General features: G+C 44.4%; 1 protein-coding gene across 2 annotated transcripts in view; it reads left to right on the forward strand.

Annotated features, from left to right (window-relative positions):
- med13a (mediator complex subunit 13a) overlaps positions 1 to 20224 on the forward strand; it is a 71571-nt gene that overhangs the window by 3315 nt on the left and 48032 nt on the right. For both annotated transcript variants that reach the window (XM_069147038.1, XM_069147039.1), the window contains 2 exons: positions 5574 to 5808; positions 17386 to 17554. In XM_069147038.1, the coding sequence (XP_069003139.1) occupies positions 5574 to 5808; positions 17386 to 17554 (404 nt within the window). The remainder of the gene's footprint in view (positions 1 to 5573; positions 5809 to 17385; positions 17555 to 20224) is intronic.

A 20224-nucleotide genomic window follows, 5' to 3' on the forward strand; every position in this document is an offset into this window, starting at 1 on the left:
CAGTTGCTCGCATACCCTGAGCATTTACTAAGACACAGACCGGGGAGAAAACACTGCACATCCATAGAGCATGAAATGTTTGAGGCACACTTGTGCGCACAGGCTGGAAAGCATGAATGTTGGAAGGAAAACCACAGATATCCTTGGCACCCTCTGTTTTTGCAGACAGGCTGCAATTCATTTATTTTGAAAGGACAGAGAGAACAACTGCAGAAGGCACATTTATCCTTGATAGAGCAGACTGCCTCTTGGATATTGTGGACGGGGAGTGGAGCACTGACGTGTCCGGTCTTTGATGGAGGGGCTTTTCACTTCGACCTCGTGAAGCTCAGGCGAACGGGAGGACAGAAGTAAATGTCTCTGTACAGTTTGGCTTGAAAGATCATATTAAAGACAATTATGGCAACTAAAGCAGAGATGCAAACTACGGGCAGACGGACCGAAGGGTTTTACATTTTAACTACATGATTTGGAAATGTAATTCAACACCAGTGTAATTTCTAAGTGATGTAGCCAACTGTACATCTGTGCGCCTGAAGAGTGTGCTTGTTTAAGAAGTCAGCGGTATAAGAGCCTCTCAAATCATGTCAAAAGATTGTGCAGCGTTCAACTGCAGAAAAGTGGATATAGCTTTTTTCCTGAAATGAATGGGTCCCGATGCACCGTGTTGCCACAGTTATCTGTGAGGCAACTCTTTCTTAAAATGCTTAGTCAGTTTTTGTTTCTGTTTTAAACCCAGCAGCACTACATAAATAAACAGCGACAATCGGTACTGTTGTATTGTTTGTAGAGTTATAGCTTCCATAAGCATATTTTCACTCCTCATCATTAGGTTACATGTATTATGAATCGGCAGTGGAAACACTTGGCTCACTTCCTGTGTAAACAGAATGGTTTCCGCTTGAAGTCCTGCAGGACGAGACGGGTTTCATTGAAAGTGACTTCAGATATGTTCTTATCTAATCCTCGCAAATAAGCTCAGCGGGTGCACACACAAACACACAAACACACAAACACACACGTGTTGTGTCATTAAAACGGACTCATCTGGCTCCTGAGCTACATGACTTACTTTTGTCACCCAGTCCGTAGCCATACTGTAATAAGTGAGATCGGACCAAAACAGGGCAGACTACAAAAAAACAAAGTCAGCGGAGTCTCTTCACAACTTTATGTATTTTCAGTTTGGGACCAGTTAAAGTCCTCGTCACAACATCCCCACAGCAGTGAGCTGAGTAGCTCACTTGAAGCGTTGGCACTGGAGGTAAATTTGCTGTCACGGTGATTGTGGAGAGGAGAAACTGCTCTGTCAGCGAACAGATATGAGACCATCGTGAAAACCTTTGCAGCCCTTTCCTTTCTTCAGTGTAGCCCATCTACGTTTGTACAAGCAGTGAACAGCTATTGATTACTGTTTTATGGGTGGTAGTTTTTGTTAGTAGTGGCACTTCATAAACTGAAGGGATTTCATAATATCATCTTTACGTTTTAGATGAGGATCAGTCTGCAACTATGATGATGTTGACAGTCCTGTTAACTTTAGAAACGTGTTGTGCGGATGCATCTGCAGTGATCATTTATTGCAGAGTAATAGTAAAGAAAAGAGGTTTCTGTGGCAGTTTGATCATGTTTCTGGCAACGACAGTGTTTTCCATACGCAACCCACAGCAATACGCGTCCCGCCCAGGTAAATTTGGCACTTTTGATGTATTTATTTATCCATCCGTCCGAGAGGACGAGGTGAGCGAGCGGAGGGGGACAGCTCAGCTGTCCGTCCGCTGCAGCACTCGGACGCAGAGACGCGCCGGCTGGACAGGCAGCGGCGGAGAGACTAAACATACAAAAGTGACGTTATTCTTCACTGCAGTCGGATGTTGACAATTGTTTGCATGTAAAGACAGAAAACACGAGTTAATCCGTGGAGACATCCAGAAAGGCTGTCGCAGACAGGCGGAGGGATGGAAGTTACAGACAAGCTGGAAGTTCATGTGTCGGTGCTGCGGTATGAAATCAGCCTGCAGCCAGACACAGAGTCAACTAAAGTATATCAACATGGGTTAACAATTAAAGTTACCAGTAACCGGCTGATGGTTCCTGAATTCAGTCTGACATGGTCAAAGGGTCGTCTGAGCTGTCGGTCAGAACCTCTCAGTTTCATATCACTCAGAGCAGGAGCGGCTCAATCAGTCAGCGATGAGGGGCTGCAGGTAAAACTACTGTCAAAGAAAAAGTCCTGTTTAACATTCCTGTTGCAGTTTGCTACTCAATAATGTTATTTACATGTGTCTATAGCTTATATATACAAACATGTATATACAGTACATGTCGTGGTGTTTTTTCTCTTAAAAAAAACCCCAAAAGCACCGAGTGTCATTGCAGTGTTGGATCAACATGCAGAATCATTAACATCTTGAACATATCTCATCTTTATGTTATGTATTTATTTGCTCTTTTGTACCAAATTTTGGAGAGTTGTATTGATGAGTATCAATAACTATCTGTACGATAAGACCCCGAACCACCAACAACAACAACCTCCACAAGTAAATTCTCAACCTATTGCAGACACTGAATAATAAAGGTCACATATTAAGTATGAAAGTGTCCTATATAGTTTGAGAGCAAGCAACGACAATACATTCAATAATGATAACTGATTAGAGGATAACCGTTAACACAAAGTTATACTTTTCCTGTGCAACACAATTATCTATAGTGAAGAGTTTTTTTTTTTTTTTCCTCAAAGGAATGATTTCTAATGCTTTTAATTGCCTGCTTAGCATGGACACTGCAGTAGAGATGCAAAGTCCTGATGATGACAGAAACGGCGATGACTAGAACTGTAATGGAAGATGAAGAGACTCGCCTGCTGCTCTTGTCAGTTGTTGTATTTCATTCATGCATTAACAGCACAGCAGCAGCATGAATCAGTATTTTAGCTGCGACTGCTGCTTCGGTCGCTAAATCTCCGAAATGTACCAGGTCGAACTCTCTGTGCCCGCAGGATGTGGTCAGTTGATTCACTCTGCCCCAGTTGCACAGTCGTACGGCATTAACTGTGGATAATAACAAGAAGCATGTCGCCGTGTTTTATATGTCGCCTGGCGGTTAATTCGACTATTTAACCCTCTCCTGACTGCGTGTGCGCACGGAGATGCTTGTTTGCTCAGATTCAAGAAAACCTTTTGACTCCGCTGCTTTTTGCAAATGACCCGTGCAGCAGTAACAACGTGTCCAAGAGTTACTTTCCTGTGTCCACTTTGGTTCGCTGCTGTATCAGATCTGACCTGCAAGAGCCGTGGTAATGTGTACAGTACGTCCCTTTGTATTCAGTATTCAGTGCTCCTTGGTTACAGTGAGGTCATCTTATGAGGCTCGAGAGTGATCGCAAAAACATGATGTGAATCCGTAAGGGCTGTTTCAGGCGGTGCACGTGGAAACTTTGAGAGAGAAAAGTACTTTTAGGTTAAAGTCAGGGTGGAATTGGCTACAAAAGGACGAGAGTTACTGAAACACTTCTTTGAATACGAGTCGTGTTATTCAAACCTCGGCATCGGTGTGACCGGCGTGATTCCTGGCTGTCTGTGTGCAGCACATAATCACGACCAAAAGTGTGAAACCAATATATATGAGGAGAGAGAGGCCTGTAATAGACTCTGAAGGGCACTTAGGAACTAAACCTCTCGTATGGCGAAACGCGCAATACCTTTGGGGCTGGATCATGGTTAGTAAAGATGATGGAAGTGTTCACTTGCTAATTGCCTCTCTGTCCCGCCTGTGATCTGGTTTCACAGTTAACCGTTGCTTCCACCCTCCCTTTGCATTGTGTGCACAGATGTTTCCGAGCGAGGTGCAGGTGTAAAGTAGAGCTTCTTGCACTCCAGCAGGAAGGAGCAGCCCAACTGCTGCAGCTCGGTCGTTACACGCAGACCGTGGCCCTGCTGTCTGACGCTCGTCTTCAGCGTGCGTTGCAGCTTTTGAGTTCCTCGGGAGCCGAATTGTTCATCGGCGTTCACGGCGTTTCGATTACACAGTCCGACGTCTCCCGTGTTTAGTTATGACGAGACTTTAATGCAGCCTCGTGCTTTTGCATGCTTGCCAGACACTTTTTTTTTTTTTTTTTTCTGCCTTGAGTTAGTGGTGGGTAACGAATTAAAGACATGCGTTGTGTTTATTGATTGTGCCTGGTCGCGTTTTGGTCTGTATGTTGTGTGCTGTGTTGCATTATGGAAACGTACAGAAATCCTCAATGTAGTCGGAACAGTTGTTTAAACCGGCTTGTTATTCATTTGTCCACCTGTGTGAAGAAATCATAGCTGTAACTTATGGCTTAGCAACTTGTTGTTTTTAGCCCGCTGACGCCACACAATGCTGTGTTTTGACACTGCCCCCCCCCCACACACACACACACACTCTTCCCCCCCCACCCCATTTCTCCCCCTCAGCCTCCCAACTAACACCACAAATCTCTCAGCTTATCCCGAGCCAGGCAAAAGACCACTGCTTCGCCACAACCACGGGTAATCACTTGTTCAGGCTCAGCGTCTCTGCACTCGAGTTCAGATATCCCCTGAATTGTAATGGATTAATTGGTTGAATATACAGAGGGACAGCTTGCCAACTCAGCCTGAACGGAATAGGACTAAACGGCAGGAAAATGAACCGTCCATGTGCTCACAGATTACTTGAAATGTCTACAAGGATAGATAGAGGTCCAAGATTGCCAGCGGAAATGGGGGTGTACGCCTAAGGCATTGCATGTGTGGTGTGTGTGTGTGTGTGTGTGTGTGTGTGTGTGTGTGTGTGTGTGTGTGTGTGTGTGTGTGTTTCATGGTAGTTAGCATGTGTATGTGTGCATCTGTTTGGGTAGACGCGTGTAGTGTGTCGGTGCATGGGTGATAAGCAGCAGTGCTAGCTAGCAGTGGAGCGTGATGTTCCCGTTTTAACACTTAATAACCCCGCCACTGATTTACTGCCTATGAGGCTTTTTCCTGTGTGTTTTGTTCTCTCTATAAAAGCCAGACAGCGTTTACAGAAAGGCAGAGCACCCCCCCAGCACTCACCGATAATGAGGATTAAGGTGGTGAGACCACATTTTCCAGCATTAGTTTTTTCCTATTCGTGTTTTGAACATGTTGTTCTTGGTGATGTTAAAAGCACCTGTAGCATAAGCACATAGTCTTTTACAGAAACAAATGCATGTCCCAGTTTTGAGGGGATCTTTCTCTTTTCTAGCAACATGTAATCGTGCTTCATTTTTGTTTTGAATATCTTTGCCATCTTCCAGCTTCTCTCAACATTTTCAGTTGTTTTTTTTCCTCTCCATATTTGACAGCGTTGGCTGCTGTCAGAAGTAGTCGGTGGGTGAACTGCCCCATAAAGAGGATTAATACCTTCTCTTAACACGCCGCTCAGCACATGTTTACTGCGAGGTGCTGAGTGGCTCCTGAAACAGCGACTCTGCACACTAACGATCTTTTTGTCCCCCCCCCCACCCCCTTCTCTCTCCTCCCTCCCCCATTTCTCTCTCTCTCTCTCTCTCTCTCTCCCCCCCCCCTCCTTCTGTCTTGCAGGCTGACTTGATAGGGATCAAATGGAAGAGGTTTGTGTGGCAGGGTCCCACCTCTGCACCCATCCTCTTCCCGGTGACGGAGGAGGACCCCATCCTATGCAGCTTCAGTCGCTGCCTGAAGGCCGACATATTAAGTGTGTGGCGGCGCAGCCAGCGGCCGGGCCGGAGGGAGCTTTGGCTCTTCTGGTGGGGTGACGACCCCAACTTCGCTGATCTCATCCACCACGAGCTTGCAGGTGGGGGCCCCTTGGCACACACTTAAGGGCATGTCATTTGAAAAAAAAGAATGCATGTTTTATTTAGCTGTGTAGGTACATCCTATTTATGCTGCTTCCTCACTTCATGGAGGTCGGGGTCAGCTATAGAACAACACCCAGGGTGCTTGTACGGATTCGGTAATTGACTTCAGGGTGCTGCCCGACGAAGAGTTGGTTCTTCCAGGTTCACAGCAGTTCATTTATTCTGCTGCTGCAACACGGAGAGAGTTAGTTATTTTCACAAAATAGATGATTAAAGTGGAATTGAAGAAGAGGGCTATTACTCTGCACGTCTGAGTCATTATTCTGGCAAAAAACCCAAAAAATGAGTATATGAAATTCACCTGCCTACCAACACATCTTTTGTTAGATTCACCCAAGGTTATATAGCTAAAAGAATGATGGCTGTAAACGATAAGAGGAAGAGCGGAAGGCTCACCGCTTTTGTAAAAGAAGCACTTGAACATAGATCACCTTGTCAAGATAAGTTATTGGTTGTACAATGAAAAATGATACAGATTTCTCCGCTTGATTGTCAGGTAGGCACATGGGAGGTACCCTGTAAGTGGGAGCCTCAGGGAAGTGTTACTATCTGTGTAATCTGATGCCTCCCTAATGCCCCGCGCCCTCACCCTCCCGCTCTGATGATCTACCCAGTCGGACTGGTAGTGCCAACACCTGAGGGGCAACTCCCTCTCCCCGGAGACGCTGGGCATCATGCTGGGCTAGTACTACCTGCGTGTTTGAGAGTTGACATGCCGAAGTGGCTGTGGCCCTACGGCCGAGGAAACGGCTCCTTGCATTTTGGTTTGCGGTGGAAGAACGGAGCTGAAGTCACATGTCACTGTTCTGCAGGAGATGAACAGGAAAGGAGGAAGGTAGCAGAAACTGAGCTCAGTCTTTTCATAACTTGAGTGAGAAGCAGAGCAAGAGCAGCCATGCAGAAATGAGGCAAATGCATCTACCCCGAACAACCCCCCCCCCCCTCACACACACACACTTTCTTCTTTTTCCTCTTGAGTAACAGTAGCATTAGCAGTGGAAGATGAAAGAGGCCATCTTTATGCATGCTCTCTGCCATGTAGATTGAACTTTGGAGTCTGAGCCGAACACAGCCCGTCTGTGACCCTCCTTCGTTACAGGACATTGTGCCTGAAGTGGACTGAAAATGGGAGCTGAAGGCTACGATGGGCAGCTCATTCAAGCCTAACGGGTCCTGGTAATAACCTGAAGCGCTTGGCTCAGGCCCTCTAATGGAGTGTGCTACATTTCAAGTTGGAGGGGGTGGTATGGAGAATCTATATTTGGAAATTGTTGAAGTCACTGCTATGTTCTTACTCTGGCTTTGGGGAGATTAAGCATGATATCTTTAGTGTTTCAGGAGAGAGAAAATTATATAATTGACTTGTAAATCTGCAGTGTCTTTTCCTTCCAGGTATTTTAACACAAAAAGATGAGTCATGTTGTTGCAGGACTCTTGGCAGTTTCTTGTTTTAGATCTGGCGTTCCTGGAATTTTTAATAAACCTCTGTGGTGCATCTATTCCTCTTGGGAGTGATCTTGACACGGACGGTCACATCGTGAGCACCTGATGATATTTTACAAATTCCTCACTCACACATGTTCCACAGTGTCTCTGAGTGAACGGGTCCCACAAGAGCGGTGCGATCCATGTTTTCTGTTTTGGAAATCGCTGCTTGCTTCTTGTGAGTAGAAGACATCTTCCTCTTCCTCCCTGAGCCGTTTCCCCTCTGTGGGGCTCTACCAGTGAAATGAAGCAGAGCGGTCTCTCTCGATGGATCTAAAGTAAGCCAGAGGGCTTCTCTTTTCTCCTCCTCCCCCCCAACCTCTGATCTGCAGCCGCTGATCGGTCTGTTCAGGATGGTGTCCTGAGACCTGAATACACAGCTGAGACAGTGATGGAAGAATGTCAGGACCTCTGTCCAGATGGCTGTACCTGGATCTGTGAAGCTGTTTGTTCCTCTGGGAGTGTGTGTGTGGGGGGGGGGGCTGATGCTACCGGCCCGTCCTAGAGCCCTTGAGCACAGTGGACATATCAGCGGTTTCTAAGGCCCCAGGTTTCTGCTGGTTTTCACTGTGAGCGTCTAACTCGTGGTAAGTGGGATGTCAGGCGGATGCTGATAGAATAGAAAATGATCTGCGTCCCGAGCACCAGGATTTAAGATCACAGCTCTTGCTGCGTGTTTGTGTGCGAGTCCCCCAAGAAGCAGGATGATGATTGACAGCCGGCTGCGGTGCTGGACTCTCCTGGACGCTGTGCCTGTGGAGGTGTGAATTGACAAATACCAGCTAGCATTGGCAGGGCAGAGCCCAGCAGGAGCAGGCCAACCTGTGCACTCAACTGGAATGTCACAACTGTTGTCGCCTTTTTACCGCTGCACTCTTTTTGCCACCAGTTTGATGTTTTTCTTTTTCTTTTTTTTCCTTTGGTCTTAGCCTCTTGGGAATTTTTAAAAAGCTTTCTTTTCATTTTGTGTTTTCAGTCTCTTTATAGTCTTTAGTGCAATGTTGGCGGTAAACATGAAAATCCGCTCTTGTCCTTTCATTTCGGCAGCTGAAATGGCGCTTGCTCATTCCCCACACCCCTCTTCCACCCTCATTAGATTAGCAGCCTGTGAAAGTCTTTTAATTTTGAGCAAGTGCCATTTCTGTATACCAGTGTGCCAGTAATCCCTTCTCTCCAGGGAGATGAGGGGAGAAGGACTGAGCTAGAGAGATGGGAGAAGTGAAGGGCGGAAAACTTAAGGGATCTTTTAACGTCAGACTCTTAATCGCCATTGAAGGCATGTAAGGGGAACAAACCACCAAGCCCCTTTTCTACACTGTTGGACAACCCGCCTTGCTCGCACTAACACAACGAGAAAACCAATTCTAATCTTCCCCTGGCCACGCACAGAAATTATTCCCAACAAGCGAATGCCATTGCTGAATTAAACGGCTCGCCTCCCCCCTCCCAGCGGTTGAATATAGACATGTATTCTTATGCAAATGTCATGCTCTCTCCATCGTCCTCGCCCCTCTAAAGCTGGTGGAGTCTCCTGACCAGGGGCATCCAAAGCAAAAGATAAATGACTGCCTTTTCCTCCTCCCAAAGACCCACTGATCTTTTTTTTTTTTTTTCATAGAAATTAGGGGTGGATGTCTGTCTGTGAGGGTAGTTGCTCCGTGGCACATTTCTCCTAAGTTCTTACTAGTTTGACCTGGTCTCTTCCCCCCGCACTGCAAGTCCCACTGGGACTCCCACTGCTGGCTTTCTGACACCATCTTTCTCTCTTGGGTCTTTTCTAGTTAGCTGAATACTACTGTAGAGTGGTGGGCTCCACATTGACATCATCCTTTATATTTCTAATTCATTTTAAGGGGAAAACTCAAATTTTAGTATGTTTAATTCTAGTTTTGCCATCTTGTAATCAAACGGAAGACATATCTGTGCTAATGTCTGTCTTTGAGCAGCAAAGCCGCGATTATTATTTGTTAAGGGGAAGGTTAAAAGAGAAAGAAAGTCATCTGCTGTCCAGAGCAGGTTATCAGCGAGCCATCTCCGCCGTGGTCATCGGAGGCCCCATGTCTATTCATTACTGGGTGTCGGGTCAGACGTCTTGAGAGCGAGAGACAGAAGGATTGTGGGGGAGGGGAGATGATTTCATTTAAAATGTCCATCTCCTCCACCAGTTTGATGATGAACACCATTGTCTGAGTTCTATTCAGTGATGGAGGGAAGAAAAGATTAATTTTGTGGCACTCTGCGAGCTTGTTGTCACAGTCGTCTTCTGACAATTGTTTTACTTTTGGCTGGTGTGCAGTAATTCTTGGAATTTTTTTCTAGCTTTCCCAGGTTCATAGGATTTTTTTTGTTTTTTTTTGTTCTTGCTTGACGACTTTCCTCTGTGCGTTTGGATCAAGGTTGAACTAAAAACAACCCTGCTTTGCACCTCAGGGCAGAATCTCCAGTTCCAAAGGGCATATTTCAGTAGGGGGTGAGGGGCGTGTTGGCTGAAAGTTTCTCTTTCTTACAGGTCAGACGTTTTTTTTTTTCTGTCTTTCTTCTGTGAAGATCTCTCAACTTCAAATTATTGAACTGCCCTCATATCTGTGAGAGGCGCCCTGTTTGAAGTTCTACCTGCAGCATACAGATGTTTGTTGCCAACGAATGTCCACACTGTTTAAATATGAAATGATGTTTAATTAAACTGCTATCCCTTTATGGGCGCTGTGGATTTTAGTTGCCTTTACAATGACGGTGAGATGAAAGATTTTTTTGTTTTGTTAGTTTTGTGTTGAACAGACTCAAAAGTAAAGCAGAGAAGGCTGTTATTAATAGGCAGCTCTTTGGCTTTGTTACACATCTTTTGTTGCATCAGCTTGCATTGACCACCAGTGAGTCTGTAGTTTAAAGGGATGGATCTGTTTCCTGCTCTTTAAATAATCATAGGACTATTCCAGCCTTCTGTAAACAATGATGGAAATAACGTCTGAATTTAAAATAAAACGCGTGCAGATGACTCAAATGAAAACAATCTTCCTGAGGTGTGATTGGTTTAAATCACAGCGCACCCTTTTGAAATTGCTTTGCATGCTGATTCATTAGTTGCGTGGCTCGGTGATGTGTTGCACGCGGTAGCCTTGAATTTCCTTTTTTTTTTTTTTGTAATCTGAGACTGATTTTCATCTGGGTTACGTTCAGTAACCGGTGGCTGGTACCGTTACCATGCAGCCGTTTTCCATCAGCCTGAATTCCACCCATATCAGGATGTTTTTTCTCATTGGCCTGTATAGAGAAGCTTGCTTGAGGTTTTACTGGCCTAATCTTTATGACTTGACTTTTTTGGACTAAATGAAAATCTGGGGTCATATTTGGCTATAACGGAGCCATAATCTCAAAGCAAAATGTCAAACCCTCCGTTATGTGGATGTGTGGATCTGCACTTGGCGATCCCATTTTAAACACCCTAATGGCGTATTTGCTCTTCTCGATAGTGACAGAAGTGATGACACAACAATGACTGATACAGATTCAGTCCTACAATGATATAATGGCTATTGTAAGCAATGTAGCCCAGTGGACGCCCCAGGCAAGGATTCAGAAAGGAGAAATGCCACTCAGTCTTTACAATTTGTAAATGTTATTGACTTGGACAGCCTGTGAAAGTCAAACTGAATTTTGAAATCGCTACACTTTATGTATCAACATGACCAAAGGATGTGCAACAGCGGAGAAAAGTGGCTTATAATAATGAGGAATGACCGTTATATGTCCTGTAGACACTGTAAAAGCTATGTTTTGTTTATCTCGGCAAATCAGATTGTAATTTTAATAGTTTTTGATTGCAACCAAAAAAACAACTCGCTCTGTGAAGGTGTGTTGGGCCTCAAACCTGATTTGAGAGGCTGTGGCTCTGTATCAAAGACAATTAGATACAGCTAGTTAACCTTAACTTAGGATTTGCGCCGCTTTCTCTCTTCTTTTTTTTTTCTTCCTTCCTTCAAAGATGGTTCTAAACTTCAGTGTGTAATGTAGAGATTGATGAATAGATAAACCCAGACCAGCTCTTAGGAGGAAAAAGTGGAGGAGGCCGATGGCTTTTGTGCTTGGGGATCAATTTTCCAGGGCTAATCTCCTGCCTGTGAACCACCCTCCGCTTTCCTCTTTTCCTCCTGCTCCCTCTGATGGATCTCCGTTGGCTGGCACAGCGCAGGGACTCGGCCATGCATGCAGCTTTGGCCCATGGGTGCACTCTCCCTCTATCCTCTCGCTCTCTATCTCTCTTTTCCCTCTCTGCTGAAGAAATATTCATTAATTAGTAATGGAGACTTTACAGAGCACCACTGGTTCTGTCTATCTCTTTCCTTGCAGATAAGGAGGAAGTGGAAGGAGAGAAGAAAACCTTCTGGCCAGACTTGGTAGAATCCCCCTGAGCACAGTTGATCACAAGGCATTAATCTTGCTGTTTAATGACCGACTGCTGCTCTAATTGCTTATACACAGTTGAGAAACTATGGGGGGGGGGGGGGGGGGGGGGGGAGGGAGACCTATAAAAATGTTTCTTCAGCTCCAAAACACCCACGTGCCACGTCCCGCTCACTGGTCTCGAGTTGTGTTTTTGCCCTTCATAGAGGACTGATGCTGCGTTGTATCTCGGTGTTGGAGAGAAGGTGTTGTGCTCCCCTGTGTCAGGAGGTGTTTCCTCGCTACAGAGGTAGATGTGAGGTTTCTTAATAGAGCTGCTGTGCTCCCGCCTTTGAGCACGATAAAGGTCAACTCATCTGGGTCTGCTTCACAGGACGTAGAGACATGAAAGTGTCCTAACCATCAGCCAAGCCCATAAATCTTTGTCTAAATGAGGCCACTCATCTTTCGCCCTGCACTGACCACCGCCCACCGCCCACCATTTCCCCCGCCTCCCACCACATGTGCACTCAGATCTGTCTGCAAGCTGGAACTTTGGACATTAAATAGAGCAGGTTCAAATTGAAAGAATCAATGTGCCCGCCTTCAGCACATTTGTTACAGGTTGGAAAATGTTAAAGTTAATCTGTGCTCACCAACAAATTCATTTGAAAATATTTTGATAACCAGTTAATTGGCTCAGTAATTTCCAGTCAAAAAGGCCCAACATTTGCTACTGCTAATTGGGATTATATATGTCGGTAAACAAAATATTTGTAGGTTTTATATTGCCGAGTTGATACAAAACAAACAAATCAATAATAACTACATTTCACTTGAGGCTCTGAGAAGGTATGGCCCTTTTCTTACTGTGTTCTCGACATTATGTAGTCATTAATCAATGAATCAAAACAGTAACTGTCAGATTCATCTGTAATAATTGCTTCTTGCAGCCCGAGAACACTTCTAATTAACAGAAGATATTTAATAAGGTTAAAGGTTAAACCTACAACTTGTTCTGTATGTTAAATAGTTAATTTTTTGTTTTTTTTTTGTTTTGTTTTTGTATTTGGCACCTTGACTGCAGGAATTACAAATATTCTCTGTTGCTCATGTTTCAAACAGTACTGTGTTGCACGTAATCTAGAGTGCACTGATTCCCTCTGCTCTGTAATATGCACATAAATTGCAGATATGCACATAAATTCTCGGTGCGCGACTTTACGAATGTCAAAGAAAACCTTCCTGGTTTGGCCCTCTTGACATCTCACTCTGAACACCTCGCCCAGTTCGTGGTTTCATCGCCGTAGATTCTCTGCTGCAGATTTCCTGAACTTGAAACCAAATTTGATGCTCTCTCTTCTAAAGTCTACGGTCAAATCACAAATGCACAACATACAGATATGCATGTAACTCAGGTGGACACATTTCATGTGAAACTACCTGGAATACTTACTCACACTTGCCAGAGTTTTTTACAGAATATAATACAGAAAAAGATTCTTAGACTGAATTCTTTTTAATAGTTTTTTCTTGCGTAATGATTAAATAACTAAACAGTAAAATTTACCATCTAATATTGGAACGGAATCAAAAATCAAAGTATTGGTCGGGTTCTACAATAATCACCCACTTCTTTGAAATTGTCAATATATGCAGGTAATTTGCCGTCTTGCGGGAGGGAAACGTGCGTACCTGTTTAGGCAAACCTCATAAGCTGCTGCATGTTCAGATGCTCGATGTGGATTAATGTTAATGAGAGCTGAGGCTTCTGTTGCTGCTTTTGTCCCAAAGAAGGCTAATGGGTGTCACTCAGGGACGCGGGCAGACGAGTGCAACGAGGACAACAAACATGTTCAGGGACTTGTTTACATGCTTTTAAGTGTTTTGTAATTAGTATTATTCTGTTCCCCTGAACCCATTCTGGAGTTGGTACTCTGTAGTTGTGGCAGTCGAGTCCAGAGACGTGTGTCGTGGTGGGGGGAGTCGTCCATTAAACCGAAAGTCCCGTCTGCCCCAGAAGCTCAACTCCACCCGCCCCACCCCCTCGATGTTTTATTAAAAAAAAAAAATTTAATCGTGTGAAATCTTTAGAAAAAGATCTTGTCAGTTCTTGTGAGCGAGAGTTGTATTATTTATATGGCAACACGATTTCCACGGCAACAGTTTTGTGTCTTGTCTGTCTGGAGTGAGGAATGTTGCAGCGGGCATCGTGCACGGCGATCACGAGGTGGTTAGGAACCCTTGATGGAAGCCAGACGCCGGCTTTAGAGCTGCTCGGCGCTTCCAGGAGGGACTGAGGAGGAACAGGCGGCAGGCAGGAGGACGCACGGGGCCGAGGTGGTCTCGACAGAGAAAAAGCAGATGAGATCACCGTGGCGGGTGATGCAACCGTAGGTGTCGGGAGGTCTGCGCCGGTGTTACAGCAGGTTGGAGTCGGACTCGTAGTTCAGCTGCCGGTTCGATGACTCTCGTCTTAGATTTGAGTCCGACCGCTCTCCCTATTTTCCCGTCTCTCGACCGTTATGAGTCAAACAGATCTTTGAATCTTAGAGTTTGGTCAAAGTCCTACTTAATGTTCTTTCATCCCGTCCTTTCTCTTAATCTGCCATCAGTACCTCTGTGAGCCAACTTTCTTGTTGACTTTTTGCCCTCATGCCTGCCATGTCTCAGCCTGACCAGCTTTCTAAATCACTAAATCCCCAAGCAGGCTTGGTAAAAAACAAAAAGATCCCACGCATGCTCTGTTCCCATCCACCTTTTCTAGAAAGTTAAGTGGCTTATAATGTTGTTGTTTTTATTTTCATCCTGCGGTTGCTGTTGATTTTTAATGGGAAATTGCTCTTTTCCTTCCTTTTTCCTGACTCTGCCCTGCTGTTCTGTGTCCTGATCTTATCCCTCAAGATGTGTGCGCACCTGATGAATTAGTTTGTTTCTCTCAAAAGCGTCGGGCACGTAGCCCTCTCTACTTGTCGGCTGGCCTGAGGTTGTTTTCTTTTGGTGGGATGTCGTGAATTAAATGCTAGCTGAAGTTGCTGTGTCTCGTAGAGCTGTGGCATTTGAACGTGGATTTGATAGGGTTGGGGATACATTTGACCTTTTTGAAATAAAAATTGACACTCCTTCATTTATATTTCTCCAGCAGATGTTTATAATTGCACCCTTGCAACATAGCTTGCTGTTTGCTTAAACCCAGGAATAGCTTAAATACTCTCAGCATCTCCTTAAACAAGCCTTTCATACCTGCCAAGATGGCACAGGGCCTATATAGCCTCTCTTATCCAAATAAAGAAACCAATGTAATTTCCTATGTTGATAGCCTTACAATCAGTCACTAAATTTAAAGTATCGTTAACCACTTTCGCATTACAACAGCAAGCCAAAGGTTCACTTATTCATTCAATAAAAGTTTGATTAACTTGCTTCTGGGCTGGCTTGTGCCTCTCTGGCACACGGCAGGCTGACACGAAGGGTGGGTCACACTGGGTATTTATTTGGTCTGTGCTCATGCACAGACAGCACACTTGGGGAGATGTTTGCTGCAGGCTTGACTGAAAGGAGCTTAAGTGCTGTAAGATGTGAGCAGTGGCTGTTAATGAGATTAGACCAGCATTCAGGCCAGCGCCGAATGTGATTCAGAAAGCAACCATGATACGTGTCTGTCGGTACATTTCTTCATCCTGAGCGACTACATACCGTTTGACGGGTGACTCGTTTTGTTCCGGGGCACCATATGAACAAAGTAATTATAGTCCTGTGAGTCTAACACGGGGTAATTACAGTCTGAACTCGTTGCAGGTGTGGAACACACATTCAGAAATGCACATTATACCCCCAATTTGTTTTTGGGTAGCTAAGCAGTGCTAGTTAGCAGCGTACAGCTACCTGCCTGCTTCAGGTCCTGTTTGAGAGCATCGTGGTTTTGCAGTGAATTATAGCAGCTGTGTCTTTTCTTCCTGGAAACGGTTACATCAGACATGTTGTTTCATTTCGTTTGCGACAGCATCACCGGGTTTGTCTGTTACTGGAAGCAGGCTGGAGCTGACTGAGGTACAAGGACAGAGACATCACACATTAATGCAGCAGACATGTTATCATACCCAGTTGTGTTTGTAGCAGACACCCACAGTATCTTAATAACACTATAATGTTCTCGCGTGTGCGCAAAGATTTGTTGCACATATCTGTTGCCTATTGTGTTATTCTACATTACTTACCGGGGCCGGAGAAAAAAAAATCATTACAGCAGAGAATTGTAATGTTGTATCAACACGTGGGCATCAAATATCTATCATTTCATATATGAATAAAAGTGTCGGGTGCATGCAAAGTTATGGCAGCTTTTTGTGACCGTGTTGGTCAGTCTGTCAGCTTCACAGTCTCCTTTTATTGCAATAAAAAGGATTAAAGTGAGATGAACTGACTGGAAACTTGATTTTATAGCATGTTGGTTAAGTTTTTCTTTGGGGAAATAATTTGCAGTTGGGAAACATTTTATAGATTGCAATGTACGTTATTTTATTACTCAACATATTGCGAATTCATTTAGTCACTGTGATATATTGTAGGGTTTCTGGTGATTCCCAGCACTGTGACTTGCAAACCATTTGCAACATGCTGCTTTACATTTTACTGTAAGGTACAAAGAAATGAAATACTGGTTCTCGGCTTCACTGAAAACAAAAGTAAAGTTCTGTTTAACTGAGAATTGTCTGTACTTTTCCACTCTTAAACACCTTGTATTCAAACTGCATGTGTGGAGGAGCAGGAAGCATCTGAATCCTCCACAGACTAAAAGCATCAGGTTTCTACTCAACCTCTCTCTGTCTCAGTGAGCACATTTACATGGCTTGTTGGCTTGTTGGGTCACTTTAGATCTGGTGTTTTGCATTCCAGGAAATGCACAGTTTCAGTACCGAGGTGTCCAGAGCGTCACTCTCATCAGAGTGCAGGAGACTAAACTTTTCCCAGTTCCTCTTCAGTGATTATTCTTAAAAGTGAATGAACAAGTTACCCGTGTGCTTAATGGGTGGATATGGAGGCTCTGCGCTACATCTGTCTTTATTACACAAAGTATCTGCCTGGAATTGTGGCACGTTTCACAATTTCATCTACGTGATTGAATTCATTGAGCGTTTAGACATGATTTCTCAGTGTCGTCCTCATCGACTGTATAAATATTCAATTCTTCTTCTGTGCATACATATTCATCAGTGCAGACATGTTCATAAAATAAACGCTTTTACCAACGACACCTTTGAGTCACTTTTTAAACTTAAACAAGGGAAACGGTGATAAATAATATTTAACTTGAAGCTATATAGTGGTGATACAGTAAAGTGTGACAATATGTTAAGTGTGACAGCTGGTGCTCCCATATGTCATTTGTAAACATTGGTGAATGGCCTATTAGCGAGCGTGCCATCTGATCAAGTGTTCGGTTGCTGTGTGCTTCGCTTTGACTCGTCACAGCAGCAACACACACCGTTCTCGCTGCAGTTGCACGTGAAGATTTTGTGCTCTCAAGATTGACATCGTTTGCGCCGGAGAGTTTTTACTACTTTATCGAAATGACACAAAAACCCTCAAAGCGTTCCACTCCCCTCACCTTTTTCCTTTTCTCTCCTCTCTTGTTTTTTCTTTTCCAGCCGAGGATGATGGGATGTGGGAGAACGGCCTTTCCTACGAGTGTCGCACTCTGCTGTTCAAAGCCATCCACAACTTGCTGGAGCGCTGCCTCATGAATCGCAGCTTTGTTCGCATCGGCAAGTGGTTTGTCAAACCCTACGAGAAGGACGAGAAGCCCATCAACAAGAGGTACGCTGGCACCACTTGTTCTGTTAAGTTCTTGGCCATAGTTTTATTCTTTATGGCCGGGGCCTGCACTGTGGAAATAGGCATTTTCCTGGCTCCCCCCCCCCCCTCAGAGGTTCCACGGTTGACTCACAGGGTCCCAGTTTTATGTGTTATTCAGCATGTGGGCTATTAAACCAGCACTTTCACTTCAGGGGTTCTGTTCCCGCTGGACACCTGACATAAATGCATGTATTGACATGGCTGCTTTGGAAGATATAAAGTAGTGTGCATTGTACCAGGGATTTCCTGTTGTGTCTTTTTTGCAGCAGCAGCAGCAGATCCCGACAATAATGAAACATTTGTGTTAAGACCTTCTTCAACGTTAAACTGCACTGTGCACATTTAACTGAGAGCAGTGGCAGGCAAGTAGCTGTCCATCAGAAATATTTCTGCCCCTAAGAAAAGCTTAGGTTTTGTCATTTTTAAAAAGCCTCTGAACTTTTGCCAAAAAAATTCTGAAGGTAACTATGTAAATCCCAACAATCAATGATTTCCATCTCAAAACACAAATAGGTGGCAGTCTATTAGATGCTGTCGTGCTAATTAAAAAAATATTTTCAGACAACATCAAAAGTGCTTTCATTCAACCATAAATGAAGCAAGTCAGCGTTTATCACAGGTGGATCTATTACATTAGCTGCATGAGTCATTTGTTGCAGAAGGAGCATGAACATAAACTGCTATAATTCTGTCAAGGGAAAATGTAATCTGCCATCGAATACACAAATAAAATAACCAGTTTTATATATATTTTTGTCATTTTTAAAGGAAATAAATTATGTAGAAAAGAAAACGGTACGGATTCATCAACCTTTCATCTGCTGGTTCCTGTAATACATTCCTCAACTGGGATTCTTTATCTCACACATAACAGATTACTGATACTTCAAATGCAGTTTTCAAGCAGCATTTTTAGAGCAGAGGTTGAAAATCCTGCTGAAGTATTCGCAAAATTAAGTCAAAGCAGCTCAACTGGTTTGCTTATTGTTATATTATTAGTTCATTTACAACTGCTGACTACTTACTGTTAATTTATTTTGCACTTCCTGGTTAAATTGCGCTGTAGTTATTTTTAATGGAGTACAAATAGAGACATTTGATATCGGCTGTAACCAATTCAAACGAAGGATTGTAAACAAATCGGACATAATTGCTGCATCAGAAAAGCCTGGACTGGCCCCGGTCCTGGATCTGTAGATTAGCCTGGTATATTCTGGCATTGTACACAACATTACAGTTGTGACATGAGAGGTGGCGGCGCTGTCTTGTCTGCCTTCTCACGTCTGACTCCCGAGAGCTGAGGCGTCCTCCACCTTCTCGCTATCTGCCGAGCTGGATTTCTTGCAGTCAGTGTCTGGGTTTATTGATAACAGTAGGGTAGCGAGGACAAAGTGACCGAAGCAGCTATTTTTTTCCACGGGGAAAAAAAACAACAAAAAACACCTGCTCCCTGACTGTCGCCGCCTCACCTCCCCACTGAACACGCGGCGATCGTTTGAGAACTCGAACGGAGATCTTTTTAGATTTTGGTTTTGAGATTCAGTCGCAGTGCGAGGTGCCACAGATTTAACACTGGTGTACCAACTGCAGGGCGCCGTTTTGACGAGGGCGGCGATTGTGGAGAAGAAAAAAAAAAGCTCTAGAATCAAACGGGTGTATTCTGTTAACACCCAGCAAACTCCCTGCTCTGTTTTGTGTGTGCATGTGTCGGTGTGTTATTGTTGTTGGGGTTGTTTTGGTGGCGTTGCCAGATTTTTCAGTCAGGTGCTCAGCGGGGCCACACAGCAGCCTGATCTCGTGTGTGCACAGACACGTGTTTGTTTGCAGGCCGCTTGCACGGTCCAAGTTAGAAACGGCCCAAACTGTATCTGCTGTCAGCTTGTCTTAATCATTACCGTGACGTGGGGCAGCAGAGCTGGTTGCAAGCTTTAATGGGGACTCTTTAATGGCCTCTCATCTGTAGACAATGGGTCGCATTTCTCTGGACAAGCGTGATGCATTTTCATGTAAATGGTGTAATAATAGACAAAAGACTTGACAAAATGATACTGGAGATCGAGCCACTTCTCTCCAGAGCTGTACACATGCCTTGTTTTTTTTTTTTTTTTTTTTTAGCTCTATTGCCTCTTTACCCAGTATGCTGATCACAAAGGGCCCCCAGTCAAGGGGGAAAAAAAACAATGGTCTTTTCCTCGGCTCTGGAATTCACAGGCCACCCTCTGTCTGTATGTCTGCTGCTCATGCTTGCTCCTCACTCACTCTCCTCTTCCCTCCATCCCCCTCTGCTGTCATGAAGCAGACTGGGCAGGTTATAAATAGTGGTGCAACCACCCTGAATCTCAGTTGTCGTCAAGGATGTTTTCCCCCCCTCTCCTTTGGTGTGATCCGCTGCGCTCCAGCCACGCTGGGATTTCAACAAACAAAGCAGCACAAAACTGTGACGGAAATCTACTGGACTCCTTTTGTGCTTTTTTTTTTTTTTTTTTTTAATGTCGCTGCTGTGTCCAGACCAGCTGGTCTGACAGTGAAACATTTCCTGAGCTGCTATTGATGTATAGTGGTGCTGTTGGCAATTATTAAATGGCTCAAGTGTTGTTGTTTTGTTTCCGTGGGACAAAGTAAAACTGTACT

Source organism: Embiotoca jacksoni, unplaced genomic scaffold (assembly GCF_022577435.1).
Source record: "Embiotoca jacksoni isolate LCO1_2020_lvr unplaced genomic scaffold, fEmbJac1.0.p SCAF_13, whole genome shotgun sequence".
In the NCBI taxonomy this organism is placed as follows: domain Eukaryota; kingdom Metazoa; phylum Chordata; class Actinopteri; family Embiotocidae; genus Embiotoca; species Embiotoca jacksoni.